The sequence below is a fragment of the Struthio camelus genome, chromosome 7, assembly GCF_040807025.1.
Source record: "Struthio camelus isolate bStrCam1 chromosome 7, bStrCam1.hap1, whole genome shotgun sequence".
Classification (NCBI taxonomy): domain Eukaryota; kingdom Metazoa; phylum Chordata; class Aves; order Struthioniformes; family Struthionidae; genus Struthio; species Struthio camelus.
This window is the reverse complement of record NC_090948.1, coordinates 10887714-10905651: the sequence shown is the minus strand read 5'-3', so window position 1 is coordinate 10905651 and position 17938 is coordinate 10887714. Positions and strand designations below refer to the sequence as shown.

The following is a 17938-nucleotide window of genomic DNA, read 5'->3' as shown; positions in this document are numbered from 1 at the left end:
GTGTGTCTTTCATGAGGATGCTGTTTTGCATGTTGCTGTATTTTTTAATTATTGTAATGAGGTGTGATTGTCTATTGGTTACCCACAATACTTCTTGGGGACTCTCCCCCGGTAACTCTTGTCAACACTTGTTAATCTGACAAAAGGCTACAAATTAAGCTCTGTTAATTTAATGTTTTCTCACCGAGATCTAAATACCGAAAGAGGCCCAAAGCGCAACTGAAGTCCTTTGATTCACTGTACTTTATTTTGGTATAAATTTACATTCATTATTGTTTTCCTTTGGATGTGTAGCCCTCAATTAGTGTGATGGCTCCATTAAAGCAAGCGAGACTTCGCCTTTAATTATTACAACAAAACACCTAGTTTCAGCTTGGGGAGAGGGTCTCTATTGACATAAGCAGAGGTTATAAAATTTAATTAGCCATTCCTATCAGATTTATGGCATTCAAATTGTTCTGTGTTTCTTTCCTTTGATCCTTGCTGTACAATCCCCAAGATTTTTGTTCTGATCAAATGAGAATAAAGCTTACTGTGCAGAGAGAAGTTTTTTTGTTGTTTTTCCGAACCGTTTTTTCTTTCTCTCATTCTCTCCTTCCCTTCTTTTTGCCAGGCAAGGTCAGCCGGTGTACCCGATCACGACGGGGGGTTTCCGCCACCCTTACCCGACAGCCCTGACTGTCAATGCTTCCATGTCAAGGTGAGTTCAAAGGACCACGGTCCTGAGTCAAGTGTAACTCTTCCTGCCGTCCCCTCTAGAGGAGGGAATTTCTTCCAGGAGTCGCATTTCTGGAAGCGCTGCAGTTAAAACAGTCGCGCTCAATTTTTGGTAGGCTAGAGGAGGAGAGGACAAGCAGTACCTGTTTGATGAGGAAAGGGTGCCTTAGCGCGGTCGTGGGCCTTTATGAATTTGTTTTCAAGGGAGAGGTGGAGGGAGAGGGAAGTCGTCTCTAAAAGCCAACTAAATGAAAAAGCCAGGAGAATATGATGTTGAAAAAGCAAGGAGGAGAAGTCATGACACCTTTTGCTTTCTCAGTGGCTGTCACCCAGAGCAGTGCTCCGCGCGAGAAAGGGGAGGCTCGGGAGGGAGCGGGGGCTGTTATCCAAGCAGAGTTGGGAGGAAGGTTATTGCGCTATGTTTTCCCCTACCAAAGCTCCAAACACTGATAGTCAACATAAAAGGACCTGCCTGACCCTCTAAAGCTTTAGAAGTATATATTTCTCCCCCTCCCTACCTCCAATTAATTCCATCTAATTTTCCAGGGGCTGCTAGTTTTATTTACAAACTGGTTGGCAGCACTATGTTTAAGTAATCACTAATTGCTCCTAATGATAGTTTTATTTTCTGTTCATCTGATTTTCAGTCTGGTTAATTAAATCGGTGGAGGTTTAGACTTTCCTGATGGGCTGAAACAGCTAATCCATTTTGATGATGGCACGTAATTAAATTAGCATGCATTACATAGCAAGGTTCCACGTCCCTTCCCCGCTCTGTCCCTTCCTTTCCATCCCTGCAGTTTTAATATGTGAAGGTTGGTGTAGAGAGGATTTAAGGAGGCAAAGATTTAAGTTAAAGATTTAAGTAAGGCACACACCACCTTGAGCAATGGAAACAAATAGCCACAGCTTATGAGTGGATGAGTAGGGAAACAGTCTGTTATGTGCTCTAGACCCATAGAAGCAAAGGTAGAAATTAAAATCGCCAGCAACTAAAGAGAGACAGTTGGAAAATCAACTTTAAAAAAAAAAAAAAGTAATAGACCCAGCACAGAGGGGGGAAAAAAGCCTTCTTCCCCTGGGTTGGGGAAAGAGCTGCAAATTTAAACAATGGTTCCCTCCCTCCATTTAGTCTTTTTAAATATCCACAAAAGATTTGCAGGCATAGTGTGAGGCAAAGTAGAGCTTGATTTAGTTTAATTATTATTAGAGAGGCTAGTCATTTGGGGGAGGGGGGAGATGTGGGAGGGGGGAGGCTGTATTCCCAAGACAGGCTTTATGAAAGGTATCTAGTTAAAAAGAGTACACAGCAAATTAAATACATTATTGTGGTAATGGGACGACAGAAGTAGAGGTCTATTATACTTATGGCAGTTATAGGAAATGTAGGCTCCTTGCCCTGTTCTAGCACATCCTTTGATATTCATTCCATTCAGCAGCAGGGCCAGGACTTCTCAGAATTAAGTGATGGGTCATTATACTTTAAACACCATGGAGAAGCCTAGATTGGCAATTAAACAGCACTTGCTGACACTCGCTTGTGCCACCCTGTGACCCCCTTTAGATTGAGTTGTTGGAGCTCGGGGCCCTCAGCCTGCTAAATTGGTAGCAGGCACTTCTCCTGACGAGGGCTGGCTCTGAAATCTGCCGGCTTCAAAGGGAGCAAGATCATGTATAAACCATAATGTGGGTGCACCGTGGCTCAAAAAATAAGGCAGGAATAGATGAAATGTTACAAGTGCAAGGGGAAAATGAGAGAATAATGACAAATCTAATGCAACTCAAAGCAGAATTGTTGCACAGAAAAATGCATCCCACTGCTTGTGCATAAAATCAAGGCAGGCAGATGACATCCAGTTAACAGAAACATGTCAACAGTGAAGTAAAGTGAGAGTGAGTAAGAGAGAAGCCCCTGAGACAGCCAGGAACAAAAAATTAGTTGTCCTTAACAAGTTAAGACTCATCATTATATTCTGGCTTGGAGCCATAAAAGGAGACAGTGGTGTATAATGAGCTGCTTAGAATTTTTAGGGTGTTTATTGCAATTCATGGAATACTTGTCTAGAGAAAAAAATAAGGGGAGATGTCTTAGGCGAAGGTGAGGGGTGTGTGTACATGCACGCAGCCTTTCTTTCTGCCTCTGCCACGTGCCCGTGTGCGCGCGTACTCCGGCACGCGCAGAGGCTGATGAGTAGATTTAAGGTGTTTAGCCTTTGTTTCAGCCTAGAAACTTCTCCCCCGGTTTCCCGCACGCGAGAGCACCCTCGGGCCGGCCGTGCTCTGATACGTGGTTCAGCACGTGTTTTCTCGACGCCCGCTGCGTTGGCTGGAGCACCCGCCCTCCGTGCGCTGCCGTGCCCGGCCACGCCGCTGCCCGTCGGCAGGCGCGCCGCGCCGTGCCGCCCGTGGCTGGCCGGCAGCCCCGCGGCGCAGGCTGGAAAGCCGCTGAGCGGTTTGCTGCGTCTGCTCCGTCGGGGCGCTGAGGCCGGGGCAGACCCCAGCGTCGCCCACCTCGTCCTCCAAGGCCTCTTCCCTGTTTTCCCAAGCCCTTCCTCTAAAAGTGATTCTTGTATTTTACCTGCGTTACCATGCAGACCTTTGGAGCATATAATGCTTCCTCGCCCAGAATATTCCCCAAGCTTAGTAATTACAGTTCATTAGTTAGAGTATGCTTATGAATAGTTTATAAAAGGTTAATGGGTGACTAATAATGATTTTAATAAATGGTTTAGGCTATTAAGGAAGTGTCTTCAGGTTGTTTTAACCATTTACAACTTTTTTCTCTGCTTGTAGCATCCCCTCGCTCGCTTCTTGTGCATGCAACATGCTTAATAACATCTCCTGATCCTTTATTACCCCCCCTTATAATGTGTCTTTAATGTGAATTCGGACTGGGTTAGCTGACTGATGGGCAAACAGTGCACCCACTATGAAAAAAGAGCTGCTGTGAAAGAAAATGGGGAAACAGTTTAACAGCATTACAGCACACAAACACTGCATAGCAGTGAAGTGGTGGTAGTGGAAAATACCTTTTGTAATTGAAATTTCAGGGGAAATTCGGTTTTGCTGAACGTAATTGCTGAAATTGGAGCATAGCCAGGAACCCAGAATTATCCCTCTCCCCCACTCTTACCGACATGTGGCTGGGCACACAGGTGGGAATAAATAGGCCCGCAGACTTTGGGCCTGATGCTCGGCCCGCTGAAGTGCTGCCTGAATGTGCAACCTGTGGGTTCCAGGGCATGGTTTTGTAGCCCAAAACATAACAAGAAGTGTGCAGGTCCAATACACAGGGCTGTGTCTGAGGGAGAAGCCGTTTTCAGTGTGAAATAATAAACGGCCGCTGGTGACAAATGAAAAAACTTCCTTTGGGAAAACTGCCACCCTGGAAATAACCACGGAGCTGTAGCTGCCTCTTGATGAAGGCTGCTGTGTCTCCAAATTTAGAGCTCAGTGGGTAAATCTCAGCCTGACTGAAGTCAGTGGAGGTTTTGCCATCCATTTTGTTACAGTCAGGTTTTCACGCAATATGTGTACGTAGGCTTCTCCTCCTTCCGCCCCCTTTCCTCCCCGTCTAGTCACTCTTCCAGGTGCAAATACTCACTCTCTCTTTCTCTTAAGGGCTAATTGGGAAAACAATGTGCACATACATAGAGAGGAGTTACGTTTTTATCTTTTTTTTTTCACCCTCCTCAATTTTTGATTAGCTGGAGATACTTAAACGTTCATCAGAAATAAATAACTGAATAAATAACCCCCCTTTCTTTTGTTAAATTTGCTTGCCTTGAAGATCCTGACCACACAGCAATTCAGCATATAGATAGTATTTCTTCGTTTGTCATCCTGTTGTAGTTTTTGACCAGGTCCTCATTTGAGAAGGAAGTCCATGACCAAGTTGTCAGAACCACATCCTGTGGCCTCTTCAGAAGCTTAACGACCATCATTTTTGTGTACCCACTAACTCCATCTGCAAGCAACCTTTTGTGATATTTAGGAACCCCTTTCCAGTTCCTGAGTCCAACCTTCTTCAGGCTCACTCTTTCCTACCCTTTTGTCCTTGTGCTACCACTGCACGCAGCTGCCCTTCCTTGCTGCCATGTGCCCCCTGCCCTTTCTGCTGTGTCCCCATGCCAGGCAAGCTCAGCTCTTCCCGTCTCCTCCCCAAAGGCAGGTTTTTCCTCACCATTGCCATTTCATCATCTCTGACTTTTGTTCTGGTTTGCATCACAGGTAGCCCCGGCAGTAGTCCTCATTTCAACACTGGGTCTTTGCATGGTGTTCCTCAGATGGGAATGCCCACTTTTTATCGCTATACTTATATTGATTTCAGTGAGATCAAGATTTTGCCATGAGTTTTATTCTGTATAAACTGTATAAACACACTGAATGTCCAGTCTAACTACACACACACACACACACACACACAAACACAAAAATTAGAGGGAAGCAGAAGAAAATGGAGTGAAGACCCAGTTTCTGTCTTGCCACCGATAAGGCAGTTCAGTGGCAGAAGTGGGGCTACTGCAGCCCCGCCGATGTCTCCTGTCCTGACCTGCCATGCACCATAATATGTCCGCAGACATTCACTTCTCTCCCACGTGCTTCCATCAGAGAGCAGGGGAGGTCTTTTGACAATCCACTTGGAGATTTGTGTCAATGGGTCTTTAACAAAAGTAGAAACCTTTGGAGGAATGACCACTTGGCTGCCCATTCGCCTTTGCACTTGCCATCACGCCCTCCTCCTCTCCTTTTCTCTAAGCCTTTGTTTGTAGGAGCTGTAATTTTTCTCCAGAGTTTAAAAAAATCTCACATCCTTCCTGTCATTCTCTGCTCTTCCCACCACTATCTTCAAAGATAAAATACTTCTGTCCAGTGATCTTGAGTACTACTAGCTGATAGACAGAAATCCACAGAGCTCATACTGGACAATAAATCCTGTTTGTGAAAGTACTGCTCTGTGTTATCTTGCGAATGTAAGGAATATTTAGGCAGTTTAGGGGGTTTTAAACTTAGTAATGGAGTTTTTCAGAGAGGGGGAAAAATAAGAAAATCCAATTATATTGTGATAAATGTGCAGAGTCTGCTCAACGATGGTATATCACTGCAGTATAGACCTGTTTAACAGAAAAAATCATTGTATGTGCATGATAGAAGAAATAATTCTTTTTACCACTGCTTGTTCCATGTTCTTGCAGTACTTTATTTGGACCAAGACAGCTCAAAATTCTGGGTTGGGAGTAGTGTTTTACAAAGAAAAAACCTTACTGTTTGCCGATCAGCTTAGCCTCGGAATTTTTGCGAGAAGTTATGTTTGAACCAAAACTCGGGGTTAGATCCCATTCCCTGGAAACCTGTTGACTTTAGCTGGGGGGTTTCTAAGGCAAAGTCACTCCGTCATTCCCTGTGAAACCTTTTAAGACTGTTGAGGACTAATAAGGATTAAAAAATCAATCCTGCTTTTGAAAAATTTAATTTCATTTAAAAAAACAGAAAGATTGAGTGATTGTGGTATGTTTATTCTGTGGCCCCGACCTAGCAATTAGATTTGCTGCAAAAGGATTCCATATCCCTGCGAATCCAGCTGCAGGACTGGGGCCTCTCCATGTATATGACCATAAACCATAGAGCTAACAACGTTTTTTCTCTTTGAAAAGGCTAGACTGTTGTTTTACATGAATTCAAGCTTTTCTCGGTTACCTTAATGGATCAAAATTGACTTTATTCCACAATCTTCCCACCTTCTGTTAAAGCGATGTGGCTCAGAGATTTAGACACAAATAAGTATTTTCTTTTGCTCCATCAACAAAATGTAGCTAATGAGGCATCTATAAGGATTATCAAAAATGCATCTGGATTGTGTTGGCATTAATATTTTATTTTGCTGTCAATATGCAACAAAAGATGTCAACCCAAATTCACAACATGATTCAGAGCTATAAGAATTGATTCCTTAGTTGCCAAAGATAATTTCTTAATAAAAAAAAAAAGTACTGGTGGATTTTCTTGCAGGTAGCTGAAATTCCACTTTCATCCCAGTTCATCCAATTGAATTTGCCTTTTGTTAAAGATGTTAAAAATTGTGATGTCTCATGTCAGTAAGGATAATGAAGGGGAAGATTGGCTTTAATGACATTAGAAGAGTCATTATGTTTAATTTATTGCTAATTAATGCTGCCAGCTTTCATACGCTTTGTCTAGCTGTCATGTGTTTGTTATATGCCTTTTTTTTGAATGTGTGTACACATCCCTCCCCATTCATTCATTTTTATTCTGACGATTTACACAGCTTTCTCTCCTCTAGGTTTCCTCCACACATGGTCCCGCCACATCATAGTTTACATACAACTGGAATCCCTCATCCGGCCATAGTCACACCAACAGTCAAACAAGAATCTTCCCAGAGCGATGTCGGCTCACTCCACAGCTCGTAAGTTTTTACTTCCTCTGTTTTATTTTTAGAAATTCCTAAATACCACATTTACATACGTAGCTTTAAAAAACCTTGGATTTGTGAGAATGTTTTTGCTATAAAATATTTGAGAAGTAGCTTTTTCTCTTTTCTTTTGTCTAAGTGATTTGACCAGCACCTAACTTCCAAAATATGTGAAAATAACATTGACACTTAGTCTTTCAGACCACTTCTATGATGTAGGCAAGCAGCTGTTAATTTAGCCCATTTTAACAAGGACATGGAATTTTATTGATTAAAATTCAAGCTTTTTGACTAGGTTCCTTGTTATTTAATACCCAATTCGAAACTGTGAGATACAAGGTACAAAACATGAGAAGATGAATTAGAGCAAAAAAGCTGCAGAGAGCGCTGGTATCAAGTTTAGTATAAACTGAGAAGAACCCTGATTTACTTGCTCCTCTTTCCCTAGCACATCTGGTACTTCTTGCCCTTGATTTTATGGGTTAATCAGAGAGACAGCATTTCAGTTCCTAGTGATGATGCTGTATAATTATTATTCCTACTACCATCATGCTCACAAGCCCTCCCCATGAACTAAGAATTCATTTTTCTAGGTTCTTAGGTCCTTTTGAGGTTTTGTCTAGGAGGTGATCCTGCATAAGCATGAGACAAGTTTTCTTATAATGCTGTTAAAATTGTCCTCATATAGCAGCCAGGATATAGGCTCTAGAGAACCTTCTGAATCTCAATGGCCAGTTATAAAGGACAACTTTACATAAGACAAGGATGACTTTATTCTGGCTTTTTTATGGTGTCTAATTTCTGAGGATTTTTGTACAGTGTTGGAGGGGATTAATTTAATGAATTCACAAGAGTCCTCACTGTGAGGTTATTGTCTATTGTATCTTTACCCTTCAGAAAACATCAGGACTCCAAAAAAGAAGAAGAGAAAAAGAAGCCACACATAAAGAAACCTCTTAATGCATTTATGTTGTATATGAAGGAAATGAGAGCAAAAGTTGTAGCAGAATGCACATTGAAAGAGAGCGCAGCCATCAACCAAATCCTCGGTCGAAGGGTAGGTAACTGGTGTAGCCACAAGAGAAAGGTACAGCCAGGGAGTGAAACTTGATAGGATTCACGCTGCTTGCAGAGAAAGGGAATTGTGTCCTGCTGAATTGGTGTATTTTCCTCTGTTATTGTGATAATGGATAGGGATGTAAACTCTGCTCGGAGAATCCAAGTGCACCAAAGATCATGTTTTGGTTTTTTGTTTGTTTGTTTTTCATGGACGCTTTTTTCCCGAGGTCGTTTGCCGGGAGGGGTGATTTTTAAAATTAATATTATTTCAATGCTATTTCCATGACGTGGACATGCAAAAATCCCAAATTTCTTGTTACATTGTTCTAGAAATAGGCAGGGGCTTTGGGGAAGGAAAGTAGCTGGGGAAGGGAAAAGCTTTTGGGAAAAGCAGTACAAGTATTGGAACCTCCACGGGCTAGAAGAAGAAAGGGGCTGTCATTGGAAGGAGGAGGGAAATAGACCTTTTTAATATCTGTAATTGAGAGCCTGGATTCAAAATAAATGGTTCAGGTTTTGGATACCCTGTTCTTTGTTTTTATTTAGTTTTCCTTGTCAGGCAAACTCAGAGATTGAATGAATGTAAATGACTAATTGTGTCTGAGTTAAGTTAACTGGAGTTATAACCTGGAGTTATAAATAAAATATGAACTGGCAGTATTCCAGATCATCTATTTTTATCTGGCGTGTTTTATGAAAATCAGTTTTAACTGTATTTATATATAACTAATATACTCTGCTATTAACATGCTGTAAAAAAAAAGCTGTGCTTTTTATTTTGTCTTGTTCTCTTTTCTCCACCTCAGTGGCATGCATTATCCAGAGAAGAACAAGCGAAATACTATGAACTAGCAAGAAAGGAACGACAGCTTCATATGCAGCTGTACCCGGGCTGGTCTGCACGGGATAACTATGTAGGTTCCTATGTAGGTGGAAATTTTTTTAGTAGTAGAGCTTGTAGAAATGTATATGTGACCTGCTGAACTACGACCACACATTGCACACAAGCACTACTTGGAAAGCCTGCCTCAGGATCCCAATCTGGTAACAACAGCGGGCGCTTCCCTCTGCAATACTAAAACTATTGGGGATAATTCACAGCCTCCACTTGGAAGAGGCTTCCTGACTGGGACTAGCAAAAGGTTAGAATTGGGGCATGACAGTAGAGCTCTGTGAAGAAACTCTTGCCTTCACTTTTACCAGCACGTGGAAATGTTATTTGGCTTGCTGGTCATTTTAAATTCATTTAAAAAAATAATAATTAAAATTCCCCTAGTATGGCTCCTCTCCTTTCCACCAAAAATATGAATAATTAGTGTCTTGTGCTTATCTGTGTGAGAGTATAGTGGAAAGTGGAAGAATGACTTATCCTAGCTTCAGAGAAGGACTGGCAAAACCAAAAGCGTGACTTGTTTGAAAGTCTTACTCTCAAGTGGGGTTAAATGAATTATTCCACGCTCTACTGGTGTATATTTCAATTATGTTCTGCTTTTTCATGGCCATGTTATCTATTTTTTTTCCCCCTTCCTCATTCTAAAAAAAAATATTTGGGAATTTGTGATCAATTTATGGAGTGCTTTTTAGATTGATTCCCCGTACGCCTTTGAGAAAGTGTGTTTTGCAGCTAAAAGTAGTAGAATTTTGTGTCCCTTACAAATGTAAGGCCAGCATTGTAACCACTTACTAGTAGCATGTAACTCCTTTTTCCACGCCTTTGTGGAAGCCGTGCATCTGGTAGTAAGTGTTTGCAAGCCTAAACCCATAAATTCATGAGAAATTTCTGGATTGGTGGGAGCTCTAAACCCTCCTTAATAGAATCATAGAAGTATCTTGACTATTGAAAAAAATAAATAAGTGAATAAATAAAACTTTCAAGGTCTCTGGTTCTGGAATAAATCTTGCTCCCTAACTTCCAGGTACACTTACCTGCAGGCTTGGGGAGCAGCATCTTTAAATTTGTGTCAGTTGCATATAGCGTAAAACATTTTGTTTTTGTTGAAGTCTGTATCTTCCATCATCCTCATCACTGCTGTGAACTCTGTTTTGCCGTAAATCACATAAACTGTGTGCTTTGTGCATAGCAATGTTGAGCTGTATGAGCATTTGCTCTTCCATATGTATGGATGGGAAAGCTAGTTCAGAGTTTGCAAGAAAGCCTAGAATAGCAGCAGCTGTCTATGCTCGACCACCCTTTCAGCAGTGGAGAGTGTTCTCTGTCTCAATCATCTTTTCTTTCCTTTGGGCTCTGCCTCTCCCTTCTTTATTCTTCCCTCGTGGAGAGAGGCAGAGGAAATCTCTTTAAATCCAGTGAGGCACTGCTAAACATATGTTTTCCTTTTTTTTTTTTTTCCTGTGTCGTTTGGCCTGGGACTCTCAGACCATAGCCTTGAGGTAGTTCTCGATACTGTGCAGTATTATCTTCTTGGGTGTTCAGAAGGGAGTATATGCTTAACTGAGGTTTCGGGAATGTTCATTCTGCGTAGTGACTGTGCCACCGACAGATGGGCATGTACAAAGCCTTCAGTGTTTAGGACCTTTTACTTTTGTCCTCACCGTGTGAGCACTGAGAAACCCTTTCTTCTTAAGCTAAAAAGGACAGGATGAGAAAGCCGGCGCTTTCCCAGCGGCTTGATGCTGTACCCCCAAGTGACCTTCAGGGGGAACCTTCCTGCCTGAGGAGAGCTCAGTAGCTTAGCATCACACAGTTGCATCATCTGCAGGATTTATTTATTTCTCTCTTCCATCCATGCAGAGCTCTCAGAGTTTCCCTCCTCCCTCAGCGTTTCTTAGGTTCTCAAGCCCTTCACAGATCTAGAAGGGGAGCATGTTTGGGGTGCTTCAAATGGTTAAATCATGAGCCATTTCACATCAGGCAGTAGGATGAGGCCAGCTGTAGCCCAAGTCTTCAGAAATAGGAACAGTGCATTCAAGAAATGCAGCTTTCAGCATACTTTTAAAGAGGAGAGGATTCAATGAATCCCTTGTGGCTTGCTGGTGTCACGAGGCACATTCTCTCTTCCCAAGATCTAATATAAGACGTTAAGCTGCACTGAATGCTGGACTCGGAAACATGTAAGGGTCTAGTAACCTTGTCTGCTTGTAGTCTAGAAAATTAGTACAGAAGGATCCTGCAGCCTTGTCAAAACCCATATTGGTTTGGCTCTGCAGAGGGAACAGGAACCTGCCAAAACAGTAAGCAAGTGTTTACATCCACGTCTACTTGCAGCCTAAGAATGTGCGTAATATGACAATGGACAATGTTATGGACCATCTGCTCCAGTCTAAGGAGGGCAGTCTGGGACAAAGACAAAAATGTGTCTTCTGCAGAGCACTTCAAAAACTGCTGCCATAATTGTTTCTTAAGTCCATGTATTCATTTAGCTACCTAATCAAATATCTTCTTATAGCACAGAAATTGAACAAAGCAAGCAAGATGTTTTTCCCCGTTACCTTTGAAGAGAAGTACTTAGTGGGACCTTTTTCTGTTCTTTGTTAGGAACAGAGTTTTCAAAGCTGGTGTTGAAAAGGGACCAGAAATTCCTGGTCCCTGGCTGACATTCCTGTATGTCAGCCATTTTTCATGCATTGCTCCCTAAAGAGCTTGTAGTACTTTAATACCTGGCTGGAAGAGTTTGTGAAAGGGCAGGTGATTCTTGATCTGTGTTCTGGCTGGCCCTTATGTGAGAAAGTTATGAGTTCTCAAACTGGAATAGCCCTTGAATTTCCAAATATACCGCAAAAATTAATCAAATTAACCACAAGATGCATTCTATTAATTATCAAAGTGACCTCCTAAAGATTAAATAAAAAGCAGCCTTATGGTCCTGAAGCAATTGTCCGATTTCAGTCACATTGTTGAAAAGCTGAAAAAATTTCCCTGACTCTCATAAAGTTACTGCCAATTTAGACCAATGTAAAGGAAGCAGAGTCTAAACCTCTTGTATTTTTATGTGATATGTGGACTTCGGGGTACCAAGTTTTTCCCTCATTTTATTCCCAAGGCGTTTTAGGAGCAATGTCTCATTTTCTTTCTTGTCTTTTCCTGTCATGTCGGACAGATGGCTGGCATAACAGTTGATATTTTACTTAAACAGAGAACTCAGAACAACGACTTATCATATCCGCAGAAATGACCTGAGGTGTCTGAGATGATTCAGGCCACAGGATTATATGCACGTCCTTTACAATTTACTCTGCGCACAGTTTTTTCCATTCACCAGAAAGCTCTCTTGAACAAGACTGTACTTGTCACAGCCTGGACAGCTGGGTGGCAGTTTACAACGAGGAGAAAAAAGTGTAGAAGCCTTGTGCCAGAAAGCCGGCTTTTTGGGGAGGAAAAACACTACAACAACAACAACAAATCAAAATCCAACATTCACATTAGGTGAATTTCTTCCTAATAAATTCCAGGGAATGTCTCATAGTGAGCGTGCCCAACATACTGGATGGGCCACACTGAAGCCAAAGGTAAACATTTAGTTGGAGGCCGGACCAACCTACTGAGAGGGAGATGTCCAAGATGTAGGAGAACCTCTTGGCCTCCCCTCAGATATTACCAGATCTTCAAAAGTGCTGTGAGATTCCTTCTTTCAAGACATGTTTGTTCCCTCTTGACCACAAGGGACTGCTGGTCTTAGGCCTTTTTACCAATTCCTCTTACTACCACATCTTCAAAAGCAGAGATCGCTGTGCTGTGTACAGTTGGCATTGCTTGCCCAGAAGATGTTGCTTTTAGTATCTGGAGTCCTCTGAAAATGAAATGATCGTATTCCCCCACACTAGCCTTCTTGTTTTGCTGTGCAAACTCTGTCACTCAGTGCTGGAAGAAGAGTTTTCACAGAAAATGATTTTTTTTCTTTTGAGCCATGCTCATCATCATCTTCTCCTTTTCCGCAGAGTTCAGGCTGATCCTCATGGTCGTGTCCTCTCGCACAGTGCTGGAGGGAAAGTGGGAAAGGACCAACCCTTGTTTCTCCAGCCTCTTCTGTTCCGTTTCCCCCTCTGATCCAAAGCCATAACAAATCGCATCATCTCGATGGATAATATTTGGGAAAGGGCCATGGTTTGGCAAATTATTTTCTTTGTGATAGAGCAAAATGGTGTCTTAGTTATATCACGTGTCGCTTTTTTTTTCTTTTTCTGCTATGCTTCCCAGGTTTTGGGTGCACTTATAAACCTGCTGGTTAGGCTTTCCTCGTTATTATGGCTTTCTTGTCTGTTTTCATGGTCATTTTTGGCAGCTGAGGATCCCCAGGGGCTCAAGTTTGACCTCATTCGCGTACTCTCTCCTTCGTTCAATCCCCATTGTTCTCCCTTCTTCCTTTCCTCCCCCCAAAAAATGTGACCACGAATGATTTTTGCCGCTTCCACATGCAGGAATATACAGGTGTCAAATATCATTGTCATCATTAGGAACTTACCTTGAAATAAGTTCCTTCCGATTCTTTCTGCCCCCACCCCAGCTGCTTACGGCTTTTGGGGGACGTTAGTTTTGTGGAGGGGCTGTGGTGGGGCTCTCTGAAAGCAGATTAAAAGGCACAGCACAGGGTGGGCAGGCTAGCAGAGCCGTTCCCGGGGTGAGAGTGTCACCTTGGGGCCCTCCTCGACTTCCCGGAGACGGGAACGCACCACAGGTTGTCCCAGCACTCGGGTCTACCACATGGTGGTCCGTGTCCTCTCCAGTGGGCTTCGAGGACAGAGCCCTGTCCTGTCACTCTGTGCTGTCTAACAAAGATTGTTTTTTTTTTTAAATCCTTCTCATTTGTGTATGTTTCATGCAGGGAAAGAAGAAGAAGAGGAAAAGGGATAAGCAGCCAGGAGAGACCAATGGTAAGTGAAAATAAGTCTGAATATCTTGCGTAGTGGAACTATGGCAATTCTGATCCTGCGTTCCTAGGTGTGGGGGAGGCGGGTAGGAGTCTCGTGACCTCACTGGGAGCCAGTCCCTACTGTAGACAGCCTTTTTTAATGCACTCTAATTATTTACTCATTATTGCCCTTCTAAAACTAGTAACCAAACCATTGCATGTAAGAGCCTCTTGTAACGTTAGTTGAATTTGTACGTCATAATTGCCAAGCCTTTAACTGCAGATCCATAGCTGTAATGCCTATGCCGTTGTTTATAAAGTTGTCTGCTTATTTTGCGCGTATGTGTGTGTGTGTGTACGTATGTATGTGTTTGGTATTAATTTGGGCTGTACCTGTATGTTCTGATGCATGCCTTACAGTGGTAAATCGCACCCATTTTAAATTAAGGAGGTTTGCCATTCTATATAGGAAATTAGAAATACTGCATAGGCAATCTCATAGTCAATCTTGAAGAAGCCCTAACTTAATTTTTTTGAAGCCTTTGTGTAATTTGTTCTTTTTTTTCAGAACACAGCGAATGTTTCCTAAATCCTTGCCTTTCACTTCCTCCGATTACAGGTGCTAACGTCATTTTGAGTCATTTAAAATAGTTTATGAACTGCTTTTTAATTTTTTTTCCTGCCATTATAGATTTTAACATTAAACACTTATGACATTAAGAAAAAATACCATCCACACGTTTTTATAGTATTTATTATCTATATATCTTTATATCTATATATGTTTGATAGTATTTTTTAATTTGTTTTTGTTTTTTGTAACAATTGCTATTAAAACAGTAATGCAGTAAAAATAATGCAAGAGTTGTACTAACTGTGCAAATTGAATATGCAGTATTTCTTTAAAGAGACTGATAAGAATGGAAGCAAGTCAGTAATGAACCTCCTTAATCTAATGGCATTTTTCATGGCTCCCACTAAGTCTTCTCACATTAGCATGCATACGCATTTTTTATTATTATTTTAGTTTTGGAATTTTTGTTTTTGCCTTTCTGCTCAAGCCTATTCATTGCAATTCACCAGCTGTACTAACTCAGCACCTTGCCATGCTTTACATTTTATTTTCTGGCTGATACTAACACGCTCATTCTGCAGTCTGCTTATTCTTATCCATTCCTTTAAATATAAATTAATAAAAACAAATAAATTGAATGTTATCCCAAAAGCTGCATTATCCCAGGAGATATAATTTCCTTTTTTTCTTTTTTTTTCTCTTATTTTTATTTTGTATCTGAGTTGAAGAAAAAAGCATGTTTAGGATCTAACTTCCATACTCAGCTTCTTTTCTTCCTTTTTTTTCCCCCTCACAAAAAGGAGAAGAAAAAAAACCCAACCCAAATAAATCTTGCCTGAAACGTCCTGCTAGACCAGCCACAATGACTTTCCTCTATCTGCTCTTTTAAATGGGAAAGAGACAGTCCTTTATAAAGGGATACTGCAGCTTTAATTGCAACAGCTAATCTCAAGAGTTGAATAAGAATGTGATTATCACTATTTTTTTTTTTTACTTTTAAATCGAAAGTCAATATTTTGCAATTAATAACGAGGACATTGATTTTTATTCCCTTTTTTATTTTTATTTTTTCCTTATTTTTATCTTTCTCTTTTTTCTCCCCTTCTCTCTCTCTCTCTCTCTCTCTCTCTCTCCCTCTCCCCCTCTCTTTTTTTCTCTCCCCCTTTTCTGCTCGCTTTTCTTGAACTCATTCAGACCTGAGCGCTCCTAAGAAATGCCGAGCGCGCTTTGGCCTTGATCAACAGAATAACTGGTGCGGCCCCTGCAGGTGTGTATAGTTTTCCCAGACTCGCTATGGCTGATTTGCAGCTGGTTTATTTGGTACTTTCCCCTTTTTTTCCTGCCTTGTTGCTTTGTAGCTCTGTATTGTGATCTAGAAGACACAAGGGAGTGGGACACTGCCATGAGTTATCGTCTCTCTGAAAGGGTCTTGCTTTTTTGTTTTTGTTTTTTTTTCGTTGTTGTTGTTTTTCCTTCCTCTTTGCTGCTGCTAGCCAAAAACCCACTGTAAAACAGCATCAGCCTTAAGCCTATCTGATCCGTGGTTCAAACGCAGTCGTGCCCTCCCGGCCTCCTCTCAAGGAATGTCACGTTTTCCCAAGGCCCTTGATAACCTGGCACTGAGCGTGGTACCGACACGGGACGGACGCACAGCCGTGTCGCCACCTGACAGTTTTTTGTTCTGGCTCATTGTGAAAGTCCTGTTTCTTTCAGGCCCTTGGTATGAGGGGAGATTACCAAATAAAACGGAGGTGATTAAAAGCTGAACGTAGCTGTAGCTAAGAATACACAGTCCAAATAAGCTCTATCCACCATTGTGTTGTATTTTTTGTGTTTACCTTATGCTAACAGATGCAAATACTCCAAAGAAGTGTCGGGCATTGTTCGGGCTTGACCGACAGAGTTTATGGTGCAAACCATGCAGGTATAATCCTACCCACTAGGCCTTTGGGGAAATAAAACCAATCTGTCCTCTTAGTGCATTTGTGTGATTTTATTTTTTTAATCTTTTTTCCCCCACCCCCACCTTTCTCTCTCCCACAGCATCAATTGCTAATAATCTTTGATCTTTGGAATTTCTTGCTAATTTAATGCCATTTTCTCTCTTTCTTTACCAATAACCTCTCCCTGGTGGTAGAACTGGGAACAAGAAAACTTGAAGTGCTTAAAGCTGGCAGTTGGTTTTTTTTTTTTTTTCTTCCCAGACTGTCAGCAAAGTGAATGTTTAGGTGGACATTTTATATTTTGTCTTTTGTGTGGGTCAGTGTCCACTGTCTCCAAAGGTTTAAAAGGTTCTGGGATCTGCAGCACTAGTGTTTTTATCGTGATTATAGATATACAAGCCAGTGTTTACAGCTTATATTGTACTCACTTTTTTGGCTTATCTGCAAAATTTAAATAGATGCCTATATGCCAGTATTCCTTGGTAAGGCTTGTGTAGTTATCATTTTTGAAATGATCTGATGTCTTTTTTCTGATTCTGAAAATAAATTTTTCCAAATTTTGTCCCAGCAAGTGAGCTGTAAACTCTTGAGCTCTAGACAAAACTAATTACAACTTTAGTAGGACAGTTTTCAGCATTAAAAGGAGATGAAAGACATCAGAGAGCCCAAATTCCAACAGCCCATGTTCTACTGGAGTTTAATTCTGTGTGTAACTCAGTACGTACTTCTTTCTTGGTGGAGGGATACCGAGTAGTTCTTTTCTCATTCCTTTTTCCTTAAATGATCGCATTTGGTTAAATTTGTTGTTTCTTTGTTCTGATACAAGCAGTCTTTGAATTTGGAATATTATGATGGTAGGTATTTCAATCCAAACCACACTCTGTGTGTAGTGATTCCTCTCCCACATTTTCCCCTCTTACTCATGCCAGTCCCATGTGCTTCATCTCATTTAGAATGTAGATCAGATGTTCTTCATATTTTGTGTATGCACGCAGTCTTGTTTGTGCTTAGTATCAAGGAAAACATGAATCGAGGGTCGTATTGTATGTCAAAATATGAGATAAGAGAAGGCACTGAAAGCATCTCCAGAAGATTGCATATTGTCCCATATAAGGCATGCTTAGTACCAGGTTTTGGGGGATTGAGGTGTTAGATATCGGTACTAATATATATGTTAAATTTCAAAAGCAGCAGTTTCTTAAAGCTTAAGGAAAGGAATAAAAATTCAGTCTAATAGGGCTGGGTAGCTGCTTTCACTGTCAAGTGTTAGGAGACTTGATCTCTTGCTAACCAGAGACTCTAACGCTGTATTTAATTAGGCTTTCTTCTGTGGTTAATGTACTACGCACTGTCAGTAGATATTTGTGTAGTCTAGTGATAAGGTATTGAAGCATGTCAAACGCTG

The 17938-nt window shown here is 41.4% G+C and overlaps 1 protein-coding gene across 23 annotated transcripts in view; it reads left to right on the top strand.

The window, feature by feature from the left end:
* TCF7L2 (transcription factor 7 like 2) overlaps window positions 1-17938 on the top strand; it is a 184054-nt gene that overhangs the window by 160255 nt on the left and 5861 nt on the right. For 3 of the 23 annotated variants that reach the window (XM_068951700.1, XM_068951699.1, XM_068951692.1), the window contains 7 exons: window positions 614-700; window positions 7019-7144; window positions 8048-8207; window positions 9016-9123; window positions 13990-14038; window positions 14585-14635; window positions 16442-16514. In XM_068951700.1, the coding sequence (XP_068807801.1) occupies window positions 614-700; window positions 7019-7144; window positions 8048-8207; window positions 9016-9123; window positions 13990-14038; window positions 14585-14635; window positions 16442-16514 (654 nt within the window). Of the gene's footprint in view, window positions 1-613; window positions 701-7003; window positions 7145-8047; window positions 8208-9015; window positions 9124-13989; window positions 14039-14584; window positions 14636-15784; window positions 15858-16441; window positions 16516-17362; window positions 17401-17938 lie in introns of those variants that run through there. The other 20 variants (XM_068951698.1, XM_068951689.1, XM_068951688.1 and 17 more) reach the window with 15 other exon arrangements.